The sequence below is a fragment of the Madurella fahalii genome (assembly GCF_045866475.1).
Source record: "Madurella fahalii IFM 68171 DNA, scaffold_4, whole genome shotgun sequence".
NCBI classification, from domain to species: domain Eukaryota; kingdom Fungi; phylum Ascomycota; class Sordariomycetes; order Sordariales; genus Madurella; species Madurella fahalii.
Window position 1 is genome coordinate 1,156,225 of NW_027263974.1, and position 12,628 is coordinate 1,168,852.

General features: G+C 53.1%; 2 protein-coding genes across 2 annotated transcripts; one reads left to right on the forward strand and one right to left on the reverse strand.

The window, feature by feature from the left end:
• Positions 1-9,772: 9,772 nt before the first annotated feature.
• MFIFM68171_07337 (Mid2 domain-containing protein) lies at positions 9,773-11,353 on the forward strand (the record flags this gene model as incomplete). Its single annotated transcript, XM_071062757.1, has 1 exon — positions 9,773-11,353. One exon carries the CDS (start codon positions 9,773-9,775, stop codon positions 11,351-11,353), a length of 1,581 nt encoding a protein of 526 aa, XP_070918858.1.
• Positions 11,354-11,666: 313 nt separating this feature from the next.
• Positions 11,667-12,443, reverse strand: MFIFM68171_07338 (uncharacterized protein; the record flags this gene model as incomplete). Its single annotated transcript, XM_071062758.1, has 3 exons — positions 11,667-11,703; positions 11,761-11,928; positions 12,007-12,443. 3 exons carry the CDS (start codon positions 12,441-12,443, stop codon positions 11,667-11,669), a joined length of 642 nt encoding a protein of 213 aa, XP_070918859.1.
• Between the last annotated feature and the right edge of the window lie 185 nt (positions 12,444-12,628).

The following is a 12,628-nucleotide window of genomic DNA, read 5'->3' on the forward strand; positions in this document are numbered from 1 at the left end:
AAAAGGGTTATGTGTCAAAAGGGTCAGAAAGCTGGATCCTAGATCTGCAAAACACGAACCCGGATCAGTGTGATCCGGATTAGTGCGACTCGGATAAGTGTGATCCGATCTCTCAGAGACCTGTCAACCCGGGTCTCCGTGGTCCAGGAAATTGGGAATAAGAAGGAAGTTCACCTCCGTTAGACAAGCAAGAAAACAGGACATCCTCAATTTTCGATCCTGAATTTCCATCCTAAATTTAACTCTGAACGTTCAGAGATGCTGTGCATCCGACAGAGCCACCTCCACCCAAATCTACCAGGGCTCTGTATTCTCTACATTGGCAGCGATCTCCTCTTTAACCATCTTAAGGAAACAGCGCTTAACGCCCGACTAACCTACGAAACCAATATCGCTAAACGACAGACAAGCGACAAACTGTACCTCCTAAGCACATACCTCAGACTCGTATTACGAAAAGTTAGCGATAACTCGGTAGGAATATAGTAACTGAGACTGACCTCGATATTATAGCCGCAGTTCCGGCTAGGGTAGGACAACTACTGCAGGCGGAGTTATTTGCATAGCACGACTATAGAACAATATACCATATAAGCTTACTGTCGAGATATTAGCAATTTGTATACGAAAATAAGCGAGATAAATGTACTTATAGAAGACGGCTTAGTGGCGCTAGAGATACCGAATTGGCAGCGATAAGCAGTCTCGGCAGCGTCGAAAACCCCGACCAAATCTTTAGTGGTGGCAGCGATCTTCTTACGGCTATAGCAAGACAGTATAGAAACTTAAAGGTAATTACCCTCCTTGTCGAACTCGCCCTCAGCGTCCTCTACACGATAATCGACGAAAGCACAAGCCACGTCGATAAGGATTATAAGGTCGACGGAGTCGCCAACTATTCCGGCAGCGGCTTATAATCGTTAGTAAATCCCCTACTAATCCGCCGAAAATACGTACAATTTACCGGCGTATATAACTCTTTCTTTACATTACAATGGGAATAACGTAAGGAAGTCGACTGCTCGAAAGAACAGTCAATCGTAAGGACCTCGCCTGTTACGTGGTAAAAAATAAGATAAAATTTGCGCTGTCTAAGAAAGCTCTGGGCAGAGCGTGCGAAAGCACCGAAATATATGACAGGAATGGGTCAGTGCCTAGGGAAGGTTCTAGAATCCTGGGACCACATGACCCCTGGGATCCTGGCCGTCTGGCCCATCTGGGCTCCCACCACGTAACATCGCCGGAACGAGGATTAGTGTTTTTAAGTGCCAAGCGAATATATTTTATATACGGCATGACCTCGGCAGCGGAGGCAGCGAAAGCGTCCATCGAGACGGAAAAGTAGCCGAAGCGATAACGAGAAGAGAGGAAGAGAGAGAGAGAGAGAGAGAGAGGCGAGGACAGGCAGCGAGCCATATACAGGAGTAGAGTAAAAAGCAAGTGAAACAAGGTATAGAAGAGGGCTTGAAGAAGAAAAGTTTTGGAAAAGGTAGGAGAGGAGAGGGGTATTTATACCCGAATAAAGAAGGTTAATACATATCTACAATTTACAGTTGTATATAAGCCATATAATTGCAAGAGCGTGCATACTGTTCAAGTTCTACGAAAAGAATGATGCTTGAAATCGGATGGAAATCCGGGTAATTTGGCGATAATTCGGAACGCGTACCGGAGCCGGAAAAGTAGAGCACCGGCACCGCAGAGCCATATCCCACTAAACCCGGGTAGCAACTGAAATTTTACCGAAAACCCCTCGAGTACAAAAACTTGTTACCCCTCACCAAAGTCACAATTCTTTCTCACTACGCAATCCTCGGGGCAAAGGAGCCCTGTAAGGTACAGCGCTTCAATCCTTATCTAACTTTATGCGGTTCGAACAGCACTCGATACCTACCCGATGTTATCCTAACTACTACCCTTCCCTGAGTTCAGATAATGTGAACCTGAGGACAGGTTCTACAGAGGGGAGGATAAATTGTAACGAGAGCCCTCTGGGCCAGACCGGGGGAACCGGCCGAATGACGGTGGATGATGTCACTGTACTAGGGTAGATAAGAACCCCGTAGGAAACCTCCTTACGCGGGGAACTTCTGATCTGTAAGGATCAGTCTCTGTGTAGTCAATGACAATAGAAGGCTGTTCGTGAAGCTATCGCCTACTAATCAAACCCTTTTCGGTACTGAGACATCGTAGTCCATCTCCCTCAACGTGTTCCCAGAACAACTCCCTTTACAAAATCGTCGTCGAGAATAACGTATCTTATAAGCGAGATGAATATATAAGCGAGTTGAACACTTACTACCATACTATAACAGTCAACTACAATTACAACACAACAACACTATGAACCTACTATAATTACATCAGAAACAGCTGAATCGGACCCTTCTGCAGCCTCCTAGCACGTACGCGCATTATGGCCAGGCTTGCCGTACATACCACAGCACCGAACCCTCGTACGACCCCCCCCTGCACCACCACCATCCTGCTCCTTTTCTTGCGCCGCCTCCCCAACCCCGGCCTTCTGGGCTAGTTGATCCTTTGCATCTTGTACTGCAAGTGATCCTCCAAGCTGTATACATGTTCTTTGGCTCTCCGGCACTTACTAAGTACCTCGTTGGCCTTGCGGAGCGAAGAGACCTCTGACCGAAGAAGAGCGACCTCGTGCATTACAGCCATTGTGCCTTTGGTAAGCTGGTCCACAGCAGCCAACATCGAAGTTGGGGAGCTATTTTGATGGTTGGCAATACGAGTCTTAATGAGCGTTGACTACGAGGTCGCTTCTCGAGGGTTATATGGTATCTGGAAGACCTAAGGTTGTGGTATGCCAGCCCGCGAGTTCAAGGGCGTTGGTGTACGAAGCTTTATATCTAGCTTGGATATCACCCTCTCTGGATCGTATGGTACAAGGCCAGTACCTACAAAGCCACCCTGGACATTTTTCTCTGTTATTGAGACGAAGAAGGCCTTATAGAAGCCGTAAAGGAACTCGAGCTTACTTACGTGGTTGATATACATCCGTATTAAGTCTTTAACCTGGCGACTATACACCTTCTTCAGCGGCCTAAAGCAGCTGATATCGAGTGGCTAGAGGAGGTGCGAGGAATGCGGAGGTATATAGAGCGTTATAATGTTGTTCTGCTGATAATAGAGCTCGAATTCGGTCGAGTAGTAGCTCTCGTGGCCGTTGAGGATCAATAACCGGTACTTGCCCTTTGCCCGAGGCGCTATATAGTAGTCGAAGTGCTTGATCTAATCTAGGCCTACCGTATTGGTAGTCCAGTTATTATCGGTTATTGCGATACGCCAGTTAGCTGGGAGGTCGTATTCGGTATACCAGTTAGCGAGGTGGTAGTATGCGGCTAAAATGATAAACGGAGGAATAGCCCAGCCGAGTGCGTTGACGCCCTAGATTACCGTTGTCTATTCGCGGTTGCCAGGCTGGGCCAGCTTCGCCTTGCTACGGCCATCCGAGGTCGTAACCACTATGCCCGTACAGATAATGCCCATTATAAACCCCGTCTTATCGAAGTTGTAGATATCGTTATCGACAATGTTGTACTTGGCTTTAGTATTCCATACGAGGGCAAACCAGTCGCCAATAACCTTTGGATCCTCGTACTTAGCCCTCTGGTAGTCATATCTACGCGACTAGCGTATTCGGATCTTTTCCTTGCGTTTGACGAAGTTGTAGGCCCAGAGCTTGCCGATAGGGGGCGCGTCGCGTACGTATAGAATTTGGTTAGCCATATCTTCCACACTACGCAGTCTCGGTGGAAAAGCGTATGCGATTAGGCCTAGTATATACTGAACTATTGCCTCCTCTTTAGAATCCGTAAGCCGACGCGAGTTGGGTGTGGTGTCGCATCGTGCAAGCTTGCCGTCGCGTCGGTTTCGGATGGTATTGACTGTCACGTTGTAGATCTTGGCTGCGGCGCGGAGACTAAGTTTTGGGTTCTTTTGAATAGCTTCAAGGGCTAAGATTACCCTAGATTCTCTTGAAGCCGAAGACATCGTTGGGTATGGAGGATTTTGGTTGTGGTATGGAGAGAAGACGCGTCGCGGTCAAAGTGTTCAATTCGCTTATATGTTCATCTCGCTTATAAGATACGTTACTGTATTTGACCTTAATATTATATATAAGTGTAAACCACTCGCAAATAACTTTTGGATCTTCGCATTTAGCCTGTCGGAAACACGGCACCTCTGAATCTTGGGAAATGACAGTTTAGGATTTATGTGTCTTGTCTTGATTGTGTTGATTGTCCCTGTGTTCTCTCTCTCGTCTCCCTTAGAGAGCTTACTCCTTTATAGACGAGATATACGTACAGGATGACGTCTATACAGTGGCGCAGTCAGCTGCCAGCCTGCTTTAGCTGACTAGAGTACATGGGTTTGACTCCTGTACTAGATCCTATGATCCTGATCCTTGGACTAGCACCTGATCCTTTTGACATAGCCCTCTAATAGTCGTATTTACGTATAAAACGCGTTCGAAGTTCTGGTTAGCGCTTAACAAAGTTGTAAGCCCATCGTACGCTAACAGGCAGCGCGTCGCGTTCGTATAGCAATCGGTTGGCTATATCTTCCACGTACGCGAGCCGAGGATGAAATGCGCGTATACATAGCTCAATTATGTATTGAACAATCGTTTTCTCCTCCAAATCCGTAAGCTTGTGTGAATTAGCTGGTATATCGCATCTTGCAGGCCGACCGGCACGTCGGTGACGGAGGGTATCCTTATTGACGGTATAGATTTTCGCTACAGCTCGGCCGCTAAGATTTTGGTCTCGTTGACTAGCGTTAAGCGCCAGTTGCATTTTGGCTTCGTATAAAAGATTTTCCATTATTAGTCGTGGAGCAATATGATGTTTTGTGTGGAAGAGGTGTGTTGCGTTGGAAAGTGGATCGCTCGCTTGTCTGGATCGCTCGCTTATCATACACGTTAGGGCTATAAAGGCGCTTATACTTGTCAAGCGCCTCTGTTTCCGCCAGGTTCCCGTACAGCTCCTATGACTGCTCTATACCTTTCCACTTTACAAAGAGTTCCAGGCCGCTGTCATCCAGCTTTCTGCTGTCATAAATCTCCTTAACCTCCTACTCTTCCTCGCCAGCGTCGTCAACCACTGAAGGTATTTAAGGGCAATTAAACAATCGCCGAGCCCCGCTTCGAGAAGGGTTAGTGGTCTTGAGCTTGGTGTGATACCTCGCCTTAATGGCCCTAGGAGTATGTCCTGGGAAGCACTCGGCGATTGCGTACCAAGACAATCCTTGTCCCTTCAGCTGGCGGATCTTTGCATCATCCTCTAGCGTGTATCTCGGCCTTCTTGAAGTTGAAGTCGGCTTGGAGTTTGCTGTAGTGTTCTTGCCCTTTATATACCTAGTGTTCCTCTGCTTTGTCGAGCAGTGCAACTTGGCTGAGGAGTCGGAGTTTCGAGTCTTCGTTCCGTAGTGTCTCGTCCCGTGTTTTGCATACGGATCCCAGGTGAACTGTACCACGAAAGTGGATCGCGAACCGTCCATTGTAACGCACTTGAGGACTGCGTTCCCGAGGGGCCATTCCTCGAACTCCACAACAGGGGCTCCATCCGCCTCACTCTCCCTTTCCAAGGTGGGCTCTCGCGACGACCGCGGATTGGGAATGCTGCGCTGACGCCGGCATATTGGGCGTAGGAACGATCTCCGAGCCTCTCGTGATGGCGAGTCGCCGTAGTACGGACGTGTCTGCCGCCGAGGGGCCGTTCCGCCGGTTATAAGGGTCGCAGTACTCACCCTTTGACACTTGCTTCGCCGCGGCCGGAAAATATCGTCATCATCATCGCTCTACTCGGCGTCGCTACCTACAATAGGACGGTAGTCCTCCCCATCATCGGCATCGCGGTGTCGACGACCACCGATGTCGCACTGAAGCTCGACACGGTCCTAGCTAGCGGATAGCTGCAAGGATAGCTCGGTAATAGCTAGCTCAAGCTCGCTAATACTTTCATCGTCCGACAGCGTCGGTATACTCACCCGGCTCTCCGGTACTTGTGGCGGCACGGCAGAGCACTTCTCATTCGGCTCTACTCCGTCGTTTGGAACCGGGGGATAACGGCGTTCTAGGTCGCTCAGATCACTCCGGTCGCGATCACCGTAGAGCGGAGAGAGGCGGCAGCTATCGGCAAGGGAGGGACTAGTCGTCTCCAGAACGGTGCTGTCGCACAGAGTGTTGTCAGGAGCAGCCGCCTGTCCCAGCTCACCCGCAGAGTAGTCCGCCGGATCTAGTTGGGTCTACGTCATATACAGAGGCTCAGGGAAGACAGACAGGGGCTCCGGAGAACACCCCGGGCTATGACTCCACCGCCGTCGCTAGTTGGATATAGATTCGTTGTCTGGATCGGCTCTACCGGTAACCGAAGCTTTCTTTACGTTGTTATTACCACCGGTACCGGAAGGGGCGTCGACTGCTGCAGCGTATTAGTATAATAACTAACCCAGGGACGGGAAATACGGATACGTACCTACACTGACATCACTACCGGATTTGACCTTCTTATATGCTGCAGCTAGAAGCTCGTCAATTAGCAGGAAAGAGTCGTCGGACCGGTCATCGTCAAGGTCGTCATCACTGGAGATCTCAACTACCTCGTCCCGTAACGTGCCAGTACCGTCATATGCTGGACCGCGTACACCCTGCAGAGGCAGACGAAAAGGAGCTCTAGAGATAGCCTTAGAGGGATCCCCATTCCGGGCTCGAAAACTACAGCTTATAGGCTTAGGGCCCGCTGCCACAGGGGGACGGTAAAAGACCTGGCTATCGAGGCAGATTGTTACCATCGTGTTACCAATGATACAGTACTATTGAAGTGCATAAGATACCAAAGACCGCGGAAAAAACAAGTCGAGGGAACATTCGATGCACAAGCTGACCATCTTGGTGCTCCGGAGTAACGGGGAAAACAAGCGAAATATATCTACACGCGCGGAAGAGGTGTCGACTCATCCACAGTAGAAGGAGGCGGCTGGTTCTGGTCCTCCAGAGCCAACCCTCTTTCCACCAACCCCAGCGCTAGCAATGCAACGTGCTGGGCCCTGCCTCTTCGTATCGTAGCCGAGAGAACGTCGATCCGTCAGTCCCTCGTCCCTCGGCCCTTTGCCAATCACGCAACTGCCGAGACAGAGAGGAGGCGGCCGGAAACAGTGGTTCCGCAGGACGGCGTCGCCGCTGCGAATCACGACCCTGACTTGATACCGCATGACACACGGGCGTGCCCGGAGATTGCCCAGGGCCGCTCAGCCGGTGTGATTCAGGCGCGTCGTCTCCCCTCCCAGCGACGCCTTGCTACGCCGCTCTACATAAGCCTGCTCCTGCTCCTTGTTCGTCCCGTTCCTTGCACCACCAATAGCAAGGCGACATCTCTCACCGAATTGTCTCACACACTGTCCTGTCCGCCAACCAGCTCCTTACCGGGGTCCGTTTCTATATCGCCGTGGCTTAGGCGAAGACCAGGATCGCCAACTCACGAGCCAGGCGGCGCCAGAGAGGCCACGTCATCGTTGGGGAGCCGCCCCGTTTCCCTTACCTGTTCCACTGTCCTTGCTGCGCCTGGGCTGCCCTTGTCATGCTCTCAAGGATTTGTCCTGGAAAGGACTCCCCCGCCAAGGTCTCCTTGCCAAGTCGGCCTCGTTATCCCCTGTCCGTTGCCGTCCGAATCGCGGCGTGTGACCCAGAAACAATCTCCTGCATGCCCCGCCGTGGCCGTGCTGGCATTCGGACCGACTACGGCCAACGAGGTTCTCCGATATGCAGCCGGAGAGATCCCGCATAACGCCATGCAAGGGAGAGGAGGCCTCCTGATGCCTCTGCATGAGAGTCGATACCTGCGGCATTTCTGTGACTGGTCAGTCAGAATGGGCCGGCAGTGGAAACTGCGGACCTACTAGGCAGACGTAGCGTCGGCTCCCGCCCCACGGACGAAGGGAGGCCACCACGGCGGGCAGAGCAAAGAGATGGACCAAGGTAAGATGTCCATGAGGATGGCGTCGAGAGCTCGAGTAGGAATTGTGGTCGAGTACAAGCTGTGACCAAAATGGGCCGGACGGCTAGAAGGCTTCAATCGGCGAGCGCCGCGCGGGGCGATGTGCCGGTTCGAGACGCCGAAAAGAGGGCGGGCAGACATGGCGAAGGACGCATCAAGCTTGGCGAAAGGAGTATCTGAGAAGCGCGGGCGTCATGTGCGCCGCGGGCGCCATTGAGAAGAGGCAGGGAAATGAGCGAGCGAGGGAGGGAGAGGAAGGACGGAGAAGTCGAGAGTACAAGAAAGAGACGTCAGAGAGGGGAGAGCAGTATTTATGCTGCGGCGCGTTAGGCCGTGCGAGCGGGGCATTCGGACGGGGCGCTATGCCCGATTGGGAGGGGCGCCATTCCCGGCGGGTGCGACAGCAAGTTCTCGATTACTAGGAAAAATCCTGACCAGTGCTGCTAACTAACTACGGTTGATAATTAATAGTAGCGACTTCACAACCTCGCTGTTCTAGCCGGCGCATTTTGTCTTCAATATAGTAAGGTATGGGCTGAGCTTGACCACAGCCCTAGACAGAGCTTCCCGGGTAACAAAGCCAGGTCCCTAGAGTAGTACTTTGGTGGAACAACAGTATCGGATTGTTACAGCCGTGCCAACGTTTTGATTCTATTGCAGTCACTTATAGTCAATTCTCAATCTGCTCCTCCGATTTAGGTTACTACTTTTAGCGCCGCAAGCTGGGCTCCGGCACCCGGATCTCCTCCCGCTTCCTCTGACAGGCTTCCCAGCGTGTCCCGCACAATGCAAATGCCGACCGCTGTCAAATTTTCCGGCGTCAGACGGCTTAAGGTTGCGGCGCCCTTTTGAGCGGGCCACGCCCGGGTAGGCCCTTGCGTGGCGGTGTCGGAGCTCCTTGTAAGGAGGGTTCTCCCTGCAGAAATCTGCAGTGACTTTCTGCAACGGAGCAAATTTGGGTCAACCAAGAACCTCGAAAACACCAAGGATTATGCGTTCAGACGGGGCTGTGCAGTCGTTCGCGAAGCCTTAATTCCTCGTGCCCCCGCCAGGGGTCTACCCCCTATCATTGGCTAGCTGCGTGTAACCGTGAGTCTTACCCACCTCTCGAGCATCGCACTCTTGGCCAGCCGTTCCTGATCACTACACAATCCATCCAGATGGGACCGAACAACAGACTCAGGCCGACGCAATGCCCCTCAGGGTTACAATGCCGATCCACCTGATGACAGTAGATTTCCGAGACCAGAGCTGAACCCTAGGGACCAATGACGAAGCCGTGTTCAGGATGCAAATTTCCTTTGCAGCCCCTCTCACTTGTCCAGACCTGTCACTCCGGCATAGAATTGAGCCGGCCTTACTGGCTTGTCCCTCGGCAATGGAGGCAGTGCTGTGTGCTGATTGGCTTCCGAACCCCCATCACGTCTTGGCGAACCTGGCAGGAAACAGGGGTTGGACCAAAGGAGGACCAGTCGTTAACATTTGTCTCAGCGGCTATTGAGACGCCTTGTTAGTGGTGCTGGAGTCGTGCTGAGAGAACCTCGCAGAGGGTGAATAAGCCACCAAGACCAGCTAGGACTAGTCGCGCACTCCAAGCCCGACATAATTAGACTCGTGGAGGGTGGCGTTTTCAGCCCAGAATGTTAAATAAATAAGGTATGGCGTGTGCTAGTCCCCCACTCCTATTCCCTTCGGGAACTGGGACAGACCCTCTAGAGACTCTGTTACGGCAGCCCTAGACATCGACGGCCGCCATGTCAATGACGATAAAACCAGCGATGGGCCGCCTGGCCATCCTCCTGGCGCTCCTGGCGCACCTCCAGCCCGCACTCGCCACGATCTGGTCCGTCACGTCTTACTTCGTTATCTCGGAGAGCTCAGAAAAGCTGCGCTCTACGTGCACGGAAAGCTGCCGCATGTTTACCTACACCAGCACGCTCACGGTGGCGCCCACAGCGACCCCGACCGCGTCTCCGATATCTTCTCGGACAAGCGTAGACACGTACGATGATGTGGAAGTGGTTTCTCTGTACCTCCCGGGCGGCTCCGTCCCGGAGTCGGACATCCTGACAACCGACGACTATTCACCGGGCACTTTCTCCGATTTTGCCATGTCTACCACTTGGACTGCGCCGGCGTCGTGCACGTCGTCCTTTACCATCACCACCCACGTCAGCGTCGACGTTCCCTACGACGTCACCCCCTTCCTCAAACCTACCTCGACCAGCACGAGTCTTTATACATACACCGCGCCAGCTTCCACTGTCACCTGGTTGACCATGTTCCTGGACCCAACCGATGTCCCGTCGGCTGCTGTAGACCCAGACGATAATTTTGATTATTCCTACTACGTCCGCAACTGCCGGAACCCCGCCGCTCTCGCTACCGGAGGGGACTTTGGCGGCAGCGGCGACGGCGGCGGCGGCGGCGGCGACTTCACCAGCGGCGACGACTTCAACTTCAGCGGCGGCGACGAGGACTGGGAGAGCGGGTGGAACGTGTGCTCGGCGCTGACGGGGTGCGTGGGGCTCGCGGTGTGGATCATCGTGGTGGCGACGCTGCTCCCGACCATCTTCCTGCTGGGCTTCCTCGAGTCGTACCTCTGGTTCCGCCGGCTGATGCTGGGCAAGAGCGCGCTGCGCCTGGGCACCGTGTGCTGGTGCGCCCTCTCGCTGTGGTTCATCCTCCTGACGCGCAAGCAGGCGGCGCGCAGCCCCCAGGACCAGGCCCTGCTGAAGCAGTACTGGGCCACGCTCGGCTTCGGGACGCGCGTCAAGCTGTGGTTCAAGTGGGGGTTCGCGTGGAAGTATCCGGTCGAGTTGTTGGGGAACCCGGACGGGAATAATCCCGCTATCATGGCTGCTACCATGCAGCCGCCTCCGCCGCCCGGGGGCGATGGCGCCCAGTCGATGTATTTGCCCGTGGCCGGCAAGGGCGGCGATGACGGGTCTGAGAAGACGCAGGTCAGCCACGTTCAGCAACAACCCGGCTTTGCGCCGTACCCACCGGGAGCGTATGGACAGCCTGTTCCGGCACCGGGTCAGCCGTACCCGCCCCCTCCCCCGGGGTACATGATGCCGATGCAGCCGCCGCAAGCTGCGTATATGGGTCAGCAGCCCGGCCAGCCGATGTACGGTATGCCCGCCACGCCGCCGCCCGGGTTTAATGGGCAGCAACCGCAGATGTACCCGGGGTATGTGCCGTCGCCTTCGCCAGTGCACACCACTACGACCGATGTAGGCACGGCCCCGTCGACGATGCAGCCTACTCCGCCTCCAGGGCCGGGCGGGTTTGCACAGCCCCCGCCTGGTCCGTACCAGCAGCAGCAGCACTAGATGAGATGTTTTTAGGCCATCCTTTTCTCGGCCAGGCGTACACCATGCATGTTTCTTAGCGTTTTTTTACTTTATTGTACATACTCATGGCGGCCAGCCGATAGCTGCGGTTCTTTTATTCCTAATTTTTCTTTCCGACTCAGACTGGAGGACTTGTTTGATATTGCCTAGTAATGGTGACCCGTAGAGAGATTTCATTTTCTTCTACTTATAGTACGAACCGAGAATGATACCATCTTGTTTATTTACCCCGATTAGCGCCTCGTCTTGACTATTGGGATATACTATTCGAAGTTATCACAAACCAGAGAAATCACCCCACAATCATGGTCTGCAGAGCGTCGTTTGCCCTAGCCGCCTTTGTAAGCGCAACTTCGTAGACTCGATTAGAAGGCAATTTGGCTTACGAAATTGCCCCAAGAGAGGTTGGCTTCACGATCAACTCGGAAGCCTTGCAGCTAGTATGTCGTTCCGTGTAGATGTCGCCGGGCTTCCAACTCCCGGTTATGGACGATGTTGCCGTGCAAGCAAGCCCATCCGTCAAGTTGACCGTTGCACTCCCATAGAATAAGATCCTAAGACAAATAGATGTCAACCCTCAGAAACGGTACGGACAACCTTGGTATTTCAGGTTCTGCGTTGGGCGCACTTACGAGCCGCCAAACCTCGTGCCCTCGATGCACATCCAATTCTCGTAAATGCGCAACTGGTCCGAGTCGACAACAAAAAATCGCACTCTGCCATGGTAGCCGTTGACCACATGTGTCCTGCAAAACAAACTGGCAGACGCATTGAACGCTCCGGTAGGCGTGGTGGCGTTGCACTCTGAGACGCCTCCGCTTGCCGGGTTCAGCAGGGTGAAGCTGATCTGGGCCGACTCAGAACCCGGGTCGGACGGAGATAGGGCGAGATAAGACTTCTGGTATTCAAAATCATTGATCGTCCAGGAGAAGTTGTCTATCGACCTGTTTGAGCAGGCGCTCAACTCACGGCGCCGGCGGTCAGGGACATCTTGGAGGGCATCAGGGACTTGCGCCAGGATGAGGAAGGGGAAGAGCGCGAGGAGAACATAAGGTATGCTGGTAAACATCTTTGCGCTGGAATAAGTCTTGCTGGCGGCCGCGTGTTCGTAAGTAACTACCTTTTCCATCAATTCCTACATTCAAAGGGGTTTGTGGCCTTTTGACGCTTGTGTCCAGTGAGCCCCCGCTTCAACTTCGCTATGCACGCAACCAAAAAGTCGCGACTTGAAGTTGCACCACCCAGGATCGTACA